This window comes from Oncorhynchus gorbuscha, linkage group LG10, assembly GCF_021184085.1.
Source record: "Oncorhynchus gorbuscha isolate QuinsamMale2020 ecotype Even-year linkage group LG10, OgorEven_v1.0, whole genome shotgun sequence".
Classification (NCBI taxonomy): Eukaryota; Metazoa; Chordata; class Actinopteri; order Salmoniformes; family Salmonidae; genus Oncorhynchus; species Oncorhynchus gorbuscha.
Window position 1 is genome coordinate 100065768 of NC_060182.1, and position 20167 is coordinate 100085934.

Consider the following 20167-nt stretch of genomic DNA (forward strand, 5'->3'; position numbering starts at 1 on the left):
TTGTCAGTCAACTGTGAGAGGGTTGGTTACCTTGTCAGTCTGTCCTGTGAGAGGGTTGGTTACCTTGTCAGTCTGTCTTGTGAGAGGGTTGGTTACTTTGTCAACTGTCCTGTGAGAGGGTTAGTTACCTTGTCAGTCAACTGTCCTGTGAGAGGGTTGGTTACCTTGGCAGTCTGTCCTGTGAGAGGGTTGGTTACCTTGTCAGTCTGTCCTGTGAGAGGGTTGGTTACCTTGTCAGTCAACTGTCCTGTGAGAGGGTTGGTTACGCTGTCAACTGTCCTGTGAGAGGGTTGGTTACCTTGTCAGTCAACTGTCCTGTGAGAGGGTTGGTTACCTTGTCAGTCAACTGTCCTGTGAGAGGGTTGGTTACCTTGTCAGTCTGTCCTGTGAGAGGGTTGGTTACCTTGTCAGTCTGTCCTGTGAGAGGGTTGGTTACCTTGTCAGTCTGTCCTGTGAGAGGGTTGGTTACCTTGTCAACTGTCCTGTGAGAGGGTTGGTTACCTTGTCAACTGTCCTGTGAGAGGGTTGGTTACCTTGTCAGTCAGTCTGTCCTGTGAGAGGGTTAGTTACCTTGTCAACTGTCTTGTGAGAGGGTTGGTTACCTTGTCAGTCTGTCCTGTGAGAGGGTTGGTTACCTTGTCAGTGCGTCCTGCCAGAGGGTTCCTGGTGTCTGGCGTGGAGAACAGTGCCCCCAGGTGGTCATCCTGGATGGGCTCCTGACCCACACTGCTCAGAGCAAAGTGCTGCAGGAACCTGTTGGAACACAGTAGCATTAGCAAGCATGTTGTGGTGGTTCAATGGGAGAACACTTAGGCTATTGGCAGGCAGGGTGGGACATCTACACATATATACTACTGGTCAAAAGATTGAGGTCACTTAGAAATGTCCTTGTTTTTTAAAGAAAATCAATTTTTTTTGTCCATTGCAATAACATCAAATTGATCAGAAATACAGTGTAGACATTGTTAATGTGGTAAATTACTATTGTAGCTACATGTAGCTACATCTACATAGGTGTACAGAGGCCTGTTATCAGCATCCATCACTCATGTGTCCCAATGGCACGTTGTGTTAGCTAATCCAAGTGTATCATTTTAAAAGTCTTAGAAAACCCTTTTGCAATTATGTTAGCACAGCTAAAAACCGTCGTCCAGATTAAAGAAGCAATAAAACTGGCCTTCTTTAGACTAGTTGAGTATCTGGAGCATCAGAATTTGCGGGTTCGATTACAGGCTCAAAATGTCCAGAAACAAAGAACTTTATTCTGAAACTCGTCAGTTTATTCTTGTTCTGAAAAATGAAGGCTATTCCATGAGAGAAATTGCCAAGAAACTGAAGACCTCGTACAACGTTGTGTGCTACTCCCTTCACAGAACAGCGCAAACTGGCTCTAACCATAATAGAAAGAGGAGTGGGAGGCCCTGGTGTACAACTGAGCAAGAGGACAAGTACATTAGCGCCTCACAAGTCCTCAACTGGCAGCTTCATTAAATAGTACCCGCAAAACACCAGTCTCAACGTCAACAGTGAAGAGGTGACTGAAGGATGCTGGCCTTCTAGGCAGAGTTCTTCTGTCCAGTCTCAACATCAACAGTGAAGAAGTGACTGAAGGATGCTGTCCTTCTAGGCAGAGTTTCTCTGTCCAGTGTCTGTGTTCTTTTGCCCATCTTAATATTTTATTTTTATTGGCCAGTCTGAGATATGGCTTTTTCTTTGCAACTCTGCCTCGAAGGACAGCATCCCGGAGTCAGTCGCCTCTTCACTGTTGACGTTGAGACTGATAAACTGAGAATGATAAACTTGCATTAGCTAACACAACATGCCATTGGAATACATTACATTTACATTTAAGTCATTTAGCAGACGCTCTTATCCAGAGCGACTTACAAATTGGTGCATTCACCTTATGACATCCAGTGGGACAGTCACTTAACAATAGTGCATCTAAAACTTAGGGGGGTGGGGTGAGAGGGATTACTTAACCTATCCTAGGTATTCCTTAAAGAGGTGGGGTTTCAGGTGTCTCCGGAAGGTGGTGATTGACTCCGCTGTCCTGGCGTCGTGAGGGAGTTTGTTCCACCATTGGGGGGCCAGGGCAGCGAACAGTTTTGACTGGGCTGAGCGGGAGCTGTACTTCCTCAGTGGTAGGGAGGCGAGCAGGCCAGAGGTGGATGAACGCAGTGCCCTTGTTTGGGTGTAGGGCCTGATCAGAGCCTGGAGGTACTGAGGTGCCGTTCCCCTCACAGCTCCGTAGGCAAGCACCATGGTCTTGTAGCGGATGCGAGCTTCAACTGGAAGCCAGTGGAGAGAACGGAGGAGCGGGGTGACGTGAGAGAACTTGGGAAGGTTGAACACCAGACGGGCTGCGGCGTTCTGGATGAGTTGAAGGGGTTTAATGGCACAGGCAGGGAGCCCAGCCAACAGCGAGTTGCAGTAATCCAGACGGGAGATGACAAGTGCCTGGATTAGGACCTGCGCCGCTTCCTGTGTGAGGCAGGGTCGTACTCTGCGGATGTTGTAGAGCATGAACCTACAGGAACGGGCCACCGCCTTGATGTTAGTTGAGAACGACAGGGTGTTGTCCAGGATGACGCCAAGGTTCTTGGCGCTCTGGGAGGAGGACACAATGGAGTTGTCGACCGTGATGGCGAGATCATGGAACGGGCAGTCCTTCCCGGGAGGAAGAGCAGCTCCGTCTTGCCGAGGTTCAGCTTGAGGTGGTGATCCGTCATCCACACTGATATGTCTGCCAGACATGCAGAGATGCGATTCGCCACCTGGTCATCAGAAGGGGAAAGGAGAAGATTAATTGTGTGTCGTCTGCATAGCAATGATAAGAGAGACCATGTGAGGTTATGACAGAGCCAAGTGACTTGGTGTATAGCGAGAATAGGAGAGGGCCAAGAACAGAGCCCTGGGGGACACCAGTGGTGAGAGCGCGTGGTGAGGAGACAGATTCTCGCCACGCCACCTGGTAGGAGCGACCTGTCAGGTAGGACGCAATCCAAGCGTGGGCCGCGCCGGAGATGCCCAACTCGGAGAGGGTGGAGAGGAGGATCTGATGGTTCACAGTATCGAAGGCAGCCGATAGATCTAGAAGGATGAGAGCAGAGGAGAGAGAGTTAGCTTTAGCAGTGCGGAGCGCTCCGTGATACAGAGGAGAGCAGTCTCAGTTGAATGACTAGTCTTGAAACCTGACTGATTTGGATCAAGAAGGTCATTCAGAGAGAGATAGCGGGAGAGCTGGCCAAGGACGGCACGTTCAAGAGTTTTGGAGAGAAAAGAAAGAAGGGATACTGGTCTGTAATTGTTGACATCGGAGGGATCGAGTGTAGGTTTTTTCAGAAGGGGTGCAACTCTCGCTCTCTTGAAGACGGAAGGGACGTAGCCAACGGTCAGGGATGAGTTGATGAGCGAGGTGAGGTAAGGGAGAAGGTCTCCGGAAATGGTCTGGAGAAGAGAGGAGGGGATAGGGTCAAGCGGGCAGGTTGTTGGGCGGCCGGCCGTCACAAGACGCGAGATTTCATCTGGAGAGAGGGGGGAGAAAGAGGTCAGAGCACAGGGTAGGGCAGTGTGAGCAGAACCAGCGGTGTCGTTTGACTTAGCAAACGAGGATCGGATGTCGTCGACCTTCTTTTCAAAATGGTTGACGAAGTCATCTGCAGAGAGGGAGGAGGGGGGAGGGGGCGGAGGATTCAGGAGGGAGGAGAAGGTGGCAAAGAGCTTCCTAGGGTTAGAGGCAGATGCTTGGAATTTAGCGTGGTAGAAAGTGGCTTTAGCAGCAGAGACAGAGGAGGAAAATGTAGAGAGGGAGGGAGTGAAAGGATGCCAGGTCCGCAGGAGGCGAAGTTTTCCTCCATTTCCGCTCGGCTGCCCGGAGCCCTGTTCTGTGAGCTCGCAATGAGTCATCGAGCCACGGAGCGGGAGGGGAGGACCGAGCCGGCCTGGAGGATAGGGGACATAGAGAGTCAAGGGATGCAGAGAGGGAGGAGAGGAGGGTTGAGGAGGCAGAATCAGGAGATAGGTGGGAGAAGGTTTGAGCGGAGGGAAGAGATGATAGGATGGAAGAGGAGAGAGTAGCGGGGAGAGAGAGCGAAGGTTGGGACGGCGCGATACCATCCGAGTAGGGGCAGTGTGGGAGGTGTTGGATGAGAGCGAGAGGGAAAAGGATACAAGGCAGTGGTCGGAGACTTGGAGGGGAGTTGCAGTGAGGTTAGTGGAAGAACAGCATCTAGTAAAGATGAGGTCGAGCGTATTGCCTGCCTTGTGAGTAGGGGGGAAGGTGAGAGGGTGAGGTCAAAAGAGGAGAGGAGTGGAAAGAAGGAGGCAGAGAGGAAAGAGTCAAAGGTAGACGGGGAGGTTAAAGTCGCCCAGAACTGTGAGAGGTGAGCCGTCCTCAGGAAAGGAGCTTATCAAGGCATCAAGCTCATTGATGAACTCTCCGAGGGAACCTGGAGGGCGATAAATGATAAGGATGTTAAGCTTGAAAGGGCTAGTAACTGTGACAGCATGGAATTCAAAGGAGGCGATAGACAGATGGGTAAGGGGAGAAAGAGAGAATGACCACTTGGGAGAGATGAGGATCCCGGTGCCACCACCCCGCTGACCAGATGCTCTCGGGTGTGCGAGAACACGTGGGCGGACGAAGAGAGAGCAGTAGGAGTAGCAGTGTTGTCTGTGGTGATCCATGTTTCCGTCAGTGCCAAGAAGTCGAGGGACTGGAGGGAGGCATAGGCTGAGATGAACTCTGCCTTGTTGACCGCAGATTGGCAGTTCCAGAGGCTACCGGAGACCTGGAACTCCACGTGGGTCGTGCGCGCTGGGACCACCAGAGTAGGGTGGCCGCGGCCACGCGGTGAGGAGCGTTTGTATGGTCTGTGCAGAGAGGAGAGAACAGGGATAAACAGACACATAGTTGACAGGCTACAGAAGAGGCTACGCTAATGCAAAGGAGATTGAATGACAAGTGGACTACACGTCTCGAATGTTCAGAAAGTTAAGCTACGTAGCAAGAATCTTATTGACTAAAATGATTAAAATGATACAGTACTGCTGAAGTAGGCCAGCTGGCAGTGGGTGCGTTGTTGACACTACACTAATCAAGTCATTCCGTTGAGTGTAATAGTTTCTGCAGTGTTGCTATTCGGGGCTAGCAGGCTAGCTAGCAGTGTTGTTTACGTTACGTTGCGTTAAAAGAACGACAATAGATGGCTAGCGAACCTAGAAAATCGCTCTAGACTACACAATTATCTTTGATACAAAGACGGCTATGTAGCTAGCTAAGTAGCTAGCTACGATCAAACAAATCAAACCGTTGTACTGTAATGAAATGAAGTGAAAATGTGATACAACCTGTGAATGCGACCGGGTAGTTGAGTTCTATACAGAAGACGTTGGCTAGCGTTGGCTAGCTGTTGGCTAGCTAGCAGAGTCACCTACGTTAAGGACGACAAATAGCTGGCTAGCTAACCTCGGTAAATTAAGATAATCACTCTAAGACTACACACTCTAAACCTAAACAACACAATTATCTTGGATACGATGATACGATGATACGAAGACAGCAAAGACAGCTATGTAGGTAGCTAACACTAAACTAATCAAGTCGTTCAGTTGAGTGTAAAAGTTTCTCAGTGCAGCTAATCAGTGGACGTTAGCTAGCTGGCTAGTGAAGACTACGTTAGGACGGCGAAATACGATAATTACGCAATTATCTTTGATACAAAGACGGCTATGTAGCTAGCTGAGAAGAAATTGCTAAGATAAGGCAAATCAAACCGTTGTGATATAATGAAATATAATGAAAAAGTTATACTACCCGTTGGAGCGACGTGCAGATGCGAATACAGGAGTGATGGTTGCTGATAATGGGCCTCTGTACACATATGTAGATATTCCATAAAAAATCTGCCATTTCCAAGTACAATAGCCATTTACAACATTAACAATGTCTACACTGTATTTCTGATCAATTTGAAGTCATTTTAATGAACAAAAAATGTGCTCTTCTTTCATCAACATGGACATTTCTAAGTGATCTCAAACTTTTGAGCGGTAGTGTGTATATATATATATATTAGAGGTCTGCCGATTAATCGGAATGGCCGATTAATTGGGGCCGATTTCAAGTTTTCATAACAAATTGGTAATCTGAATTTTTGGACGCCGATTATGGCCGATTACATTGCACTCCATGAGGAGACTGCGTGGCAGACTGACCACCTGTTATGCGAGTGCAGCAAGGAGCCAAGGTAAGTTGCTAGCTAGCATTAAACTTATCTTAACATAATCACTTGTTAACTACACATGGTTGATGATATTACTAGTTTAACTAGCTTGTCCTGCTTTGAATATAATCAATGTGGTGTCTGTTAATTTATCATCAAATCACAGCCTACTTCGCCAAACGTGTGATGATTTAACAAGCACATTCGTAAAAAAAGAACTGTGGTTGCACCAATGTGTACCTAACCATAAACATCAATGCCTTTCTCAAGATCAATACACAAGCACATTTTTTAAAACCTGCATATTTAGTTAATATTGCCTGCTAACATGCATTTCTTTTAACTAGGTAATTGTGTTCTGTGCAAGCAGAGTCAAGGTATTATTCAGCAGATTGGGCCGCCTGGCTCGTTGCGAACTGCGTGAAGACCAATTCTTCCTAACAAAGACCAAAATTAATTTGCCAGAATTGTACATAATTATGACATAACATTGAAGGTTGTGCAATGTAACAGCAATATTTAGACTTAGGGTTGCCGCCCGTTAGATAAAATACGGAACGGTTCCATATTTCACTTCCAGCATGAGTGAAGGATGCTTTGTTGCGAAATCAATTCTAGATTCAATGCTTTGTTGCGAAGTCAATTCTAGATTTAACTTTGGATTGGAGGTTTGACGTGAGTCTGGAAGGAGAGTTTACAGTCTAACCAGACACCTAGGTATTTGTAGTTGTTCACATATTCTAAGTCCGAACCATACAGAGTAGTGATGCTGGACGGGCGGGCAGGTGCAGGCAGCGATCGGTTGAAGAGCATGCATTTAATGTTACTTGTATTTAAGAGCAGTTGGAGGCCACGGAAGGAGAGTTGTATGGCATTGAAGCTTGCCTGGAGGGTTGTTATCACAATGTCCAAAGAAGGGCCAGAAGTATACAGAATGGTGTCGTCTGTGTAGAGGTCGATCAGAGACTCACCAGCAGCAAGAGCGACATCATTGATGTATACAGAGAAGAGAGTCGGCCCAAGAATTGAACCCTGTGGCACACCCATAGAGACTGCCAAAGGCCAGGACAAAAGGCCCTCCGATTTGACACACTGAACTCTATCAGAGAAGTACTTGGTGAACTAGGCGAGGCAATCATTTGAGAAAACAAGGCTGTCGAGTCTGCCGATGAGGATATGGTTATTGACAGTGTCGAAAGCCTTGGCCAGGTCGATGAATACGGCTGCACAGTACTGTCTGGCGGTTAAGATATTGTTTAGGACCTTGAGCATGGCCGAGGTGCACCCATGACCAGCTCGGAAACCAGATTGCATAGCGGCGAAGGAGCGGTGGGATTCTAAATGGTGGGTAATCTGTTTGTTGACTTGGTTTTCGAAGACCTTAGAAAGGCAGGGTAGGATAGATATAGGTCTGTAGCAGTTTGGGTCTAGAGGCAGGGTAGGATAGATATTGGTCTGTAGCAGTTTGGGTCAAGAGTGTCCCCCCCCTTTGAAGAGGGGGATGACCGCAGCTGCTTTTCAATCTTTGGCAATCTCAGACGACACGAAAGAGAGGTTGAACAAAGCTAGTAATAGGGGTGGCAACAATTTCGGCAGATAATTTTAGAAAGAAAGGGTCCAGATTGTCTAGCCCGGCTGATTTGTAGGGGTCCAGATTTTGCAGCTCTTTCAGAACATCATGTCCTGAGCAAGGAACTTTTTTACATGGCACATATTGTAAAAAAAAAGAAGATTTTACACACACACACACACACACACACACACACACACACACACACACACACACACACACACACACACACACACACACACACACACACACACACACACACACACACACATACTTCAGGCTGCCTCTATGTGGTAGGTAGTGTATACTAGGTAGTGTATATGTACATGTCCTGTTCTGGTAGCTGGGACTATGAGGCCTTCAGGCTGCCTCTATGTGGTAGGTAGTGTATACTAGGTAGTGTATATGTACATGTCCTGTTCTGGTAGCTGGGACTATGAGGCCTTCAGGCTGCCTCTATGTGGTAGGTAGTGTATACTAGGTAGTGTATACTAGGTCATGTATACTTGGTAGTGTATACTAGGTAATGTATACTAGGTCGTGTATACATACATCTCCTGTTCTGGTAGCTGGGACTATGAGGCCTTCAGGCTGCCTCTATGTGGTAGGTAGTGTATACTAGGTCATGTATACTTGGTAGTGTATACTAGGTAATGTATACTAGGTCATGTATACTAGGTAGTGTATACATACATCTCCTGTTCTGGTAGCTGGGACTATGAGGCCTTCAGGCTGCCTCTATGTGGTAGGTAGTGTATACTAGGTCATGTATACTTGGTAGTGTATACTAGGTAATGTATACTAGGTCATGTATACTAGGTAGTGTATACATACATCTCCTGTTCTGGTAGCTGGGACTATGAGAGCTTCAGGCTGCCTCTATGTGGTAGGTAGTGTATACTAGGTAGTGTATACTAGGTCATGTATACTAGGTCATGTATACTAGGTAGTGTATACATACAGTGCCTTGCGAAAGTATTCGGCCCCCTTGAACTTTGCGACCTTTTGCCACATTTCAGGTTTCAAACATAAAGATATAAACCTGTATTTTTTTGTGAAGAATCAACAGCAAGTGGAACACAATCATGAAGTGGAACGACATTTATTGGATATTTCAAACTTTTTTAACAAATCAAAAACTGAAAAATTGGGCGTGCAAAATTATTCAGCCCCTTTACTTTCAGTGCAGCAAACTCTCTCCAGAAGTTCAGTGAGGATCTCTGAATGATCCAATGTTGACCTAAATGACTAATGATGATAAATACAATCCACCTGTGTGTAATCAAGTCTCCGTATAAATGCACCTGCACTGTGATAGTCTCAGAGGTCCGTTAAAAGCGCAGAGAGCATCATGAAGAACAAGGAACACACCAGGCAGGTCCGAGATACTGTTGTGAAGAAGTTTAAAGCCGGATTTGGATACAAAAATATTTCCCAAGCTTTAAACATCCCAAGGAGCACTGTGCAAGCGATAATATTGAAATGGAAGGAGTATCAGACCACTGCAAATCTACCAAGACCTGGCCGTCCCTCTAAACTTTCAGCTCGTACAAGGAGAAGACTGATCAGAGATGCAGCCAAGAGGCCCATGATCACTCTGGATGAACTGCAGAGATCTACAGCTGAGGTTGGAGACTCTGTCCATAGGACAACAATCAGTCGTATATTGCACAAATCTGGCCTTTATGGAAGAGTGGCAAGAAGAAAGCCATTTCTTAAAGATATCCATAAAAAGTGTCATTTAAAGTTTGCCACAAGCCACCTGGGACACACCAAACATGTGGAAGAAGGTGCTCTGGTCAGATGAAACCAAAATTGAACTTTTTGGCAACACTGCAAAACGTTATGTTTGTCGTAAAAGCAACACAGCTCATCACCCTGAACACACCATCCCCACTGTCAAACATGGTGGTGGCAGCATCAAGGTTTGGGCCTGCTTTTCTTCAGCAGGGACAGGGAAGATGGTTAAAATTGATGGGAAGATGGATGGAGCCAAATACAGGACCATTCTGGAAGAAAACCTGATGGAGTCTGCAAAAGACCTGAGACTGGGACGGAGATTTGTCTTCCAACAAGACAATGATCCAAAACATAAAGCAAAATCTACAATGGAATGGTTCAAAAATAAACATATCCAGGTGTTAGAATGGCCAAGTCAAAGTCCAGACCTGAATCCAATCGAAAATCTGTGGAAAGAACTGAAAACTGCTGTTCACAAATGCTCTCCATCCAACCTCACTGAGCTCGAGCTGTTTTGTAAGGAGGAATGGGAAAAAATCTCGATGTGCAAAACTGATAGAGACATACCCCAAGCGACTTACAGCTGTAATCACAGCAAAAGGTGGCGCTACAAAGTATTAACTTAAGGGGGCTGAATAATTTTGCACGCCCAATTTTTCAGTTTTTGATTTGTTAAAAAAGTTTGAAATATCCAATAAATGTCATTCCACTTCATGATTGTGTCCCACTTGTTGTTGATTCTTCACAAAAAAATACAGTTTTATATCTTTATGTTTGAAGCCTGAAATGTGGCAAAAGGTCGCAAAGTTCAAGGGGGCCGAATACTTTCGCAAGGCACTGTACATCTCCTGTACATCCGCCTCTATGTGGTAGGTAGTGTATACTCGGTAGTGTATACTAGGTAGTGTATACATACATCTCCTGTTCTGGTAGCTGGGACTATGAGGCCTTCAGGCTGCCTCTATGTGGTAGGTAGTGTATACTCGGTAGTGTATACTAGGTAGTGTATACATACATCTCCTGTTCTGGTAGCTGGGACTATGAGGCCTTCAGGCTGCCTCTATGTGGTAGGTAGTGTATACTAGGTCATGTATACTTGGTAGTGTATACTAGGTAATGTATACTAGGTCATGTATACTAGGTAGTGTATACATACATCTCCTGTTCTGGTAGCTGGGACTATGAGGCCTTCAGGCTGCCTCTATGTGGTAGGTAGTGTATACTAGGTCATGTATACTTGGTAGTGTATACTAGGTAATGTATACTAGGTCATGTATACTAGGTAGTGTATACATACATCTCCTGTTCTGGTAGCTGGGAGTATGAGGCCTTCAGGCTGCCTCTGCGTTTGGCCACAGGGGGGGCGTGGCAGTCATGCAACCACTGCAGTCTGGAGTGCCTTGAGGGACAACATGGATCAACAACATTACTCCTAATATTGACATTTCTGACAGATCAAAGTCAGATCACTTTACGTAGAAGTCGTAGACTAAGTGCCAGTTCGTTACTGTGACTCACATGTTCCTCTGATCCCAGGTCAGCTGTTCTCTGTCCACCAGCTGCAGAGAGAGTCCAGAGTCTGACCCCTGCCACACTGGTAACACCTGCAACAACAATACAACACCTAAACAACCACAATACAACACAACCACAATACAACACATAAACAACCACAATACAACACATAAACAACCACAATACAACACATAAACAACCACAATACAACACAACCACAATACAACACCTAAACAACCACAATACAACACCTAAACAACCACAATACAACACCTAAACAACCACAATACAACACCTAAACAACCACAATACAACACCTAAACAACCACAATACAACACCTAAACAACCACAATACAACACATAAACAACCACAATACAACACAACACCTAAACAACCACAATACAATACAACACCTAAACAACCACAATACAACACCTAAACAACCACAATACAACACATAAACAACCACAATACAACACAACACCTAAACAACCACAATACAATACAACACCTAAACAACCACAATACAACACCTAAACAACCACAATACAATACAACACCTAAACAACCACAATACAATACAACACCTAAACAACCACAATACAACACAACACCTAAACAACCACAATACAATACAACACCTAAACAACCACAATACAACACAACACCTAAACAACCACAATACAACACAACACCTAAACAACCACAATACAACACCTAAACAACCACAATACAATACAACACCTAAACAACCACAATACAACACAACACCTAAACAACCACAATACAATACAACACCTAAACAACCACAATACAATACAACACCTAAACAACCACAATACAACACCTAAACAACCACAATACAATACAACCACAATACAACACCTAAACAACCACCATACAACACCTAAACAACCACCATACAACACAACCACAATACAACACCTAAACAACCATAATACAACACCTAAACAACCACAATACAACACCTAAACAACCACAATACAATACAACCACAATACAACACCTAAACAACCACAATACAACACCTAAACAACCACAATACAACACCTAAACAACCACAATACAACACCTAAACAACCACAATACAACACCTAAACAACCACAATACAACACCTAAACAACCACAATACAACACAACCACAATACAACATAAACAACCACAATACAACACATAAACAACCACAATACAACACATAAACAACCATAATACAACACATAACCACAATACAACATTAAAACTGCTACAGCTCCCTGTTAGTAGAAGGCTCTGTGACTGACTGACCTGTTAGTAGAAGGTTCTGTGACTGACTGACCTGTTAGTAGAAGGTTCTGTGACTGACTGACCTGTTAGTAGAAGGTTCTGTGACTGACTGACCTGTTAGTAGAAGGCTCTGTGACTGACTGACCTGTTAGTAGAAGGCTCTGTGACTGACTGACCTGTTAGTAGAAGGCTCTGTGACTGACTGACCTGTTAGTAGAAGGCTCTGTGACTGACTGACCTGTTAGTAGAAGGCTCGGTGACTGACTGACCTGTGAGTAGAAGGCTCGGTGACTGACTGATCTGTTAGTAGAAGGCTCGGTGACTGACTGACCTGTGAGTAGAAGGCTCGGTGACTCTGTGAGCGTGGCTGGAGGCTGAAGACCAAACAGTGGTCGTCACTGTGGAGAGGGAAGGGCAGGTGGGACAGCAGAGCAGCTTCATACTGTACAAACAGAGCTGCCACCACGCTCGACGAGTCCTGGCGGACACAGATAGCAGACACAGAGAGATATGGGGGACAGTGGTGGAATTTATAACAACCCCACAGACAGAAAAGGCACAGTAACAATAACAGAACCATGGTTGGTCCAACACCCTATTCTCACACACACACACACACACACACACACACACACACACACACACACACACACACACACACACACACACACACACACACACACACACACGCTAATCTGTTCTTTATTTTAATATTATTATTATCTATCCTGACCCCTAGTCTCTTTACCCTGCCTTCATGGACATATCTACCTCAAATACCTTATTATTATCTATCCTGATGTCTAGTCACTTTACCCTGCCTTCATGTACATATCTACCTCAAATACCTTATATATCCTGATGCCTAGTCACTTTACCCTGCCTTCATGTACATATCTACCTCAAATACCTTATTATTATCTATCCTGATGTCTAGTCACTTTGCCTTCATGTACATATCTACCTCAAATACCTTATTATTATCTATCCTGATGTCTAGTCACTACCCTGCCTTCATGTACATATCTACCTCAAATACCTTATTATTATCTATCCTGATGTCTAGTCACTACCCTGCCTTCATGTACATATCTACCTCAAATACCTTATTATTATCTATCCTGATGTCTAGTCACTTTACCCTGCCTTCATGTACATATCTACCTCTAATATCTTATTATTATCAATCCTGATGCCTAGTCACTTTACCCTGCCTTCATGTACATATCTACCTCAAATATCTTATTATTATCTATCCTGATGTCTCTTTACCCTGCCTTCATGTAGATATCTACAGATATAGACCTTGGTTCACTCCAGACCTGACTGCCCTTGACCAGCACAAAAACATCCTATGCGTACTGCACTAGCATCAATAAGACCCCACAATATGAAACTTTTCACTTAAGTCAGGAACCAATATACACAGTCAGTTAGGAAAGCGAAGGCTAGCTTTTTAAACAGAAATTTGCATCCTGCAACACTAATTCCAAAAAGTTTTCGGACAGTGTAAAAGTCCATGGAGAACAAGAGCACCTCCTCCCAGCTGCCCACTGCACTGAGGCTAGGAAACACTGTCACCACTAATAAATTCACGATAATCGAGAATTTCAAGGTTTTCTATACGGCTGGCCATGCTTTCCACCTTGCTACCCCAACCCCCCCTCCCCGCTTCTCCTTCACCCAAATCCAGACAGCTGATGTCCTGATAGAGCTGCCAAATCTGGATCCCTACAAATCAGCTGGGCTAGACAATCTGGACTTACTTTTCCTAAAACTATCCGTCGCCAATTGTTGCAACCCCTATTACTAGCCAGTTCAACCTCGCTATCGAATCGTCGGAGATTCCTAAAGACTGGAAAGCTGCCGCGGTCGTCCCCCTCTTCAAAGAGGGAGACACTCTAGACCCAGCTTTGCTTTATCTTGGCCAGGTCGCAGTTGTAAATGAGAACTTGTTCTCAACTGGCCTACCTGGTTAAATAAAGGTAAAATATATATATTTCTATATATTTTTTAATTGTATTTATTATGAATCCCCATTACTTCCTGCCAAGGCAGCAGCTAGTCTTCCTGGGGTTTATTATGGATCCCCATTAGTTCCTGTCAAGGCAGCAGCTACTCTTCCTGGGTTTATTATGGATCCCCATTAGTTCCTGCCAAGGCAGCAGCTACTCTTCCTGGGGTTTATTATGGTTCCCCATTAGTTCCTGACAAGGCAGCAGCTACTGTTCATGGGGTTTATTATGGATCCCCATTAGTTCCTGTCAAGGCAGCAGCTACTCTTCCTGGGGTTTATTATGGATCCCCATTAGTTCCTGCCAAGGCAGCAGCTACTCTTCCTGGGGTTTATTATGGATCCCCATTAGTTCCTGCCAAGGCAGCAGCTACTGTTCATGGGGTTTATTATAGATCCCCATTAGTTCCTGCCAAGGCAGCAGCTACTCTTCCTGGGGTTTATTATGGATCCCCATTAGTTCCTGCCAAGGCAGCAGCTACTGTTCATGGGGTTCAGCAATATTAAGGCAGTTTATACATTTCTTAAAACACTACAATACAGTCACAACTTTCACAACACACTGTGTGCCCTCAGGCCCCTACTCCACCACTACCACATATCTACAGTACTAAATCCATGTGTACGTGTGTGTATAGTGCATATGTTATCGTGTGTGTGTGTGTATAGTGCATATGTTATCGTGTGTGTATGCATGTGTCTGTGCCTATTTTTGTGTTTCTTCACAGTCCCCGCTGTTCCATAAGGTGTTTTTTAAATCAAATGTCTTTGAAATCAATTTTTCAAAATAGAATGACATTTTATTAGTCACATGCGCCGAATACAACAGGTGTAGAACTTACAGTGAAATGCTGAATACAACCTATGATAAAAATTACAGACCTCTACATGCTTTGTAAGTAGGAAAACCTGCAAAATAGGTAGTGTATCAAATACTTGTTCTCCCCACTGTACGTGCTCGTAGTTTGTCTATTTTATTATTAATTGATTGTACGTTGGCTAACAGGACCGATGGTAAAGGTAGATTACCCTCTCGGCGACAGATCCTTACTCCACAATTTCTCCATCTTTTCCTCTTGTGAATAACGGGGATGAGGGCATTGTCTGGAGTAAATCCTTCCCATCCAACTCGTTGAAGAAGAAGAATTCCTCCAGTACGAGGTGAGTAATCGCTGTCCTGATATCAAGAAGCTCTTTTCAGTCATAAGACACGGTGGCAGAAACATTATGTACACAATAAGTTACAAATAACGCAAAAAAACATGCACAAATGGTTACGGGATCGAAAAGCGGCGGCCATCTCCTTCGACGCCATTATCTATGTGAGCGGCCCTCCTCTAGTAAAAATTGCTGGATGGAAACATGGTTGGCTAAAGTGAGCGGCTCTCCTGTAGTCAATGTAGCCTACCAAATCAGTGAGAGCCATTCATTTGGCTACTGGTAGGCCTAGGCTTTTTGGCTATTATCCGCAGATAAATTACGAAAGCATTCGATGAATGTGGCCTCCTGATGTGGTTTAAGCATTGTTGTGGATGTAGAACTTTCGATGTTGGTGTTTTTCTGTTGAAAAATGGTGATTTTGAGAGTATGCGAGCGGAGTTGAGCAGTCAGAAATCCTGCTCGTATCGTGTTGGCGCTCAACGTCCTTTCCAACCTCTCCCCTAAAAACCTCTCCTTGCTCACAGGATAAAAAACGGCAGCTCAAAAATAATTTAACCAACACCAATCTATTATTGGGACTACCTGGACCTACCATGTGGTCTTGAAGTATTGAAACCAAACGATCTGAACGAGAAGTATTTTAATAACCAACATGAAAAGGTGACTGTAAAGAAGCGCTTATTTGAAATAGACTACATGTCATATTAAACAGCATATTAACACTAAATAGGCCAGGAACCAGACAGGAAGCCTAATGTATTATTCAGGCTGTTATTCCACAAAGGAATACATTATGAAGCATTTGCGAGAGTGACGCAACAGACTGGTAGGGATATAAAGCGCTCAGCATTTAAACAACATTTTGTTCTTTTAAATCATTATAGTCTAGAAATTGCACATATAGGCTGTGACTTACTTAGAATAAAATACAAATTAAACAAAATTGCCTTGTTTGGCTCAGTCTACAGTGCCCTTGAATTCATTTTTAGAAACAGGAGTTTGGCCAGAGACTGGCTTCAGGTTCATGTAATGGTACATGGAGAGCAGGGCAGTAAGAGGAAAATACCCTCTTGGCGCTTGCAGAGCCACTGGGGATGCTAAACACCCTTCAGTCCACTCTTGCCAGGCTGGGCAGGGATGCAGAGGTGTTTTCACATTATTCTATGGGTAGGCCGAAAGGATTTTAGGCAAAATAATCATATCAAAACGGAAAGCTCCTTGAAAGAGGTGATATGCCAGGCCTACTGGGCCAAAATCTATTGTATAGATAATATAACTTTTAATATATCTGGTTTTTAGTTTATAAATACTTTGCAACAATGACACACTTAGTTATCTGTTAGCATATGTACATAGTAAGTACTCCATCACGAGTCTTTAGTTGTAGACATTACATCACCACACTCCCTCTCTTGCTTTTGGTCCTCTTCCTCTTTTCTAAGTCCCCTTCATTTTGAACCTATGTGTTTAATCCGTTTCTTTATGAACATATATATCCCACTCCATGACAGTAGCTAAAGCAAGGGGCTATAGCAGCACACAAGAAGGCTACAAATGCATGCTGGGCTAAGCATGCGAGCTCACAGAACAGGGCTCCGGGCAGCCGAGCGGAAATGGAGGAAAACTCGCCTCCCTGCGGACCTGGCATCCTTTCACTCCCTCCTCTCTACATTTTCCTTCTCTGTCTCTGCTGCTAAAGCCACTTTCTACCACTCTAAATTCCAAGCATCTGCCTGCCCTAGGAAGCTCTTTGCCACCTTCTCCTCCCTCCTGAATCCTCCTCCCCTCCCCCCCTCCCCCCCTCCTCCCTCTCTGCAGATGACTTCAGACCATTTTGAAAAGAAGGTCGATCCGATCCTCGAAGTCAAACGACACCGCTGGTTCTGCTCACAGTGCCCTACCCTGTGCTCTGACCTCTTTCTCCCCTCTCTCTCCAGATGAAATCTCGCGTCTTGTGATGGCCGGCCGCCCAACAACCTGCCCGCTTGACCCTATCCCCTCCTCTCTTCTCCAGACCATTTCCGGAAACCTTCTCCCTTACCTCACCTCGCTCATCAACTTATCCCTGACCGCTGGCTACGTCCCTTCCGTCTTCAAGAGAGCGAGAGCACCCCTTCTGAAAAAACCTGTCGATCCCTCCGATGTCAACAACTACAGACCAGTATCCCTTCTTTCTTTTCTCTCCAAAACTCTTGAACGTGCCGTCCTTGGTCAGCTCTCCCGCTATCTCTCTCAGAATGACCTTCTTGATCCAAATCAGTCAGGTTTCAAGACTAGTCATTCAACTGAGACTGCTCTTCTCTGTATCACGGAGGCGCTCCGCACCGCTAAAGCTAACTCTCTCTCCTCTGCTCTCATCCTTCTAGACCTATCGGCTGCCTTCGATACTGTGAACCATCAGATACTCCTCTCCACCCTCTCCGAGTTGGGCATCTCCGGCGTGGCCCACGCTTGGATTGCGTCCTACCTGACAGGTCGCTCCTACCAGGTGGCGTGGCGAGAATCTGTCTCCACCATGCGCTCTCACCACTGGTGTCCCCCAGGGCTCTGTTCTAGGCCCTCTCCTATTCTCGCTATACACCAAGTCACTTGGCTCTGTCATAACCTCACATGGTCTCTCCTATCATTGCTATGCAGACGACACACAATTAATCTTCTCCTTTCCCCTTCTGATGACCAGGTGGCGTATCTCTGCATGTCTGGCAGGCATATCAGTGTGGATGACGGATCACCACCTCAAGCTGAACTTCGGCAAGACGGAGCTGCTCTTCCTCCCGGGGAAGGACTGCCCGTTCCATGATCTCGCCATCACGGCACAACTCCATTGTGTCCTCCTCCCAGAGCGCTAAGAACCTTGGCGTGATCCTGGACAACACCCTGTCGTTCTCAACTAACATCAAGGCGGTGGCCCGTTCCTGTAGGTTCATGCTCTACAACATCCGCAGAGTGTACCCTGCCTCACACAGGAAGCGGCACAGGTCCTAATCCAGGCACTTGTCATCTCCCGTCTGGATTACTGCAACTCGCTGTTGGCTGGGCTCCCTGCCTGTGCCATTAAACCCCTACAACTCATCCAGAACGCCGCAGCCCGTCTGGTGTTCAACCTTCCCAAGTTCTCTCAACTGGCTTCCAGTTGAAGCTCGCATCCGCTACAAGACCATGGTGCTTGCCTACGGAGCTGTGAGGGGAACGGCACCTCAGTACCTCCAGGCTCTGATCAGGCCCTACACCCAAATAAGGGCACTGCGTTCATCCACCTCTGGCCTGCTCGCCTCCCTACCACTGAGGAAGTACAGTTCCCGCTCAGCCCAGTCAAAACTGTTCGCTGCTCTGGCTCCCCAATGGTGGAACAAACTCCCTCACGACGCCAGGACAGCGGAGTCAATCACCACCTTCCGGAGACACCTGAAACCCCACCTCTTTAAGGAATACCTAGGATAGGATAAAATAATCCTTCTCACCCCCCCCTTAAAATATGTAGATGCACTATTGTAAAGTGGCTGTTCCACTGGATGTCATAAGGTGAATGCACCAATTTGTAAGTCGCTCTGGATAAGAGCGTCTGCTAAATGACTTAAATGTAAAATGTAAAAGCATGCCCTGAGCTCACTGTGCATTTTGGATGGAATCAAGGCATGGAAATGTACCAAAAGGCATCAGAATGTACCAGAGGCATCGGAATGTACCAGAGGCATGGAAATGTACCAAAAGGCATCAGAATGTACCAGAGGCATCAGAATGTACCAGAGGCATGGAAATGTACCAAAAGGCATCAGAAATGTACCAAAAGGCATCAGAATGTACCAGAGGCATCAGAATGTACCAGAGGCATCAGAATGTACCAGAGGCATGGAAATGTACCAAAAGGCATCAGAAATGTACCAAACGGCATCGGAATGTACCAGAGGCATCGGAATGTACCAGAGGCATCGGAATGTACCAGAGGCATCGGAATGTACCAGAGGCATAGAAATGTACCAAAGGGCATCAGAGTGTACCAGAGGCATCAGAATGTACCTGAGCCAACTAAAACAGGCCCCAACCCAGGGGAGAGTGGCTGGATGGAATCAAGTAATTAGAATGTACCAGAGACATCATAATGTACAAGAGGCATCAGAATGTACCAGAGGCATTAGAATGTACCAGAGGCATTAGAATGTACCAGAGGCATTAGAATGTACCAGAGGCATTAGAATGTACCAGAGGCATTAGAATGTACCAGAGGCTTTAGAATGTACCAGAGGCATTAGAATGTACCAGAGGCATTAGAATGTACCAGAGGCATTAGAATGTACCAGAGGCATTAGAATGTACCAGAGGCATTAGAATGTACCAGAGGCATTAGAATGTACCAGAGGCATTAGAATGTACCAGAGGCTTTAGAATGTACCAGAGGCTTTAGAATGTACCAGAGGCTTTAGAATGTACCAGAGGCATTAGAATGTACCAGAGGCATTAGAATGTACCAGAGGCATTAGAATGTACCAGAGGCTTTAGAATGTACCAGAGGCATTAGAATGTACCAGAGGCTTTAGAATGTACCAGAGGCATTAGAATGTACCAGAGGCATTAGAATGTACCAGAGGCATTAGAATGTACCAGAGGCATTAGAATGTACCAGAGGCATTAGAATGTACCAGAGGCATTAGAATG

General features: G+C 45.4%; 1 protein-coding gene across 1 annotated transcript in view; it reads right to left on the reverse strand.

The window, feature by feature from the left end:
* Positions 1 to 20167, reverse strand: part of dnaaf9 (dynein axonemal assembly factor 9) — a 107231-nt gene that overhangs the window by 36766 nt on the left and 50298 nt on the right. The window contains exons 23-26 of the mRNA XM_046367624.1: positions 12671 to 12817; positions 11056 to 11141; positions 10835 to 10936; positions 636 to 753 (exon numbers count right to left, since the gene is read on the reverse strand). Of these exons, the coding sequence (XP_046223580.1) occupies positions 636 to 753; positions 10835 to 10936; positions 11056 to 11141; positions 12671 to 12817 (453 nt within the window). The remainder of the gene's footprint in view (positions 1 to 635; positions 754 to 10834; positions 10937 to 11055; positions 11142 to 12670; positions 12818 to 20167) is intronic.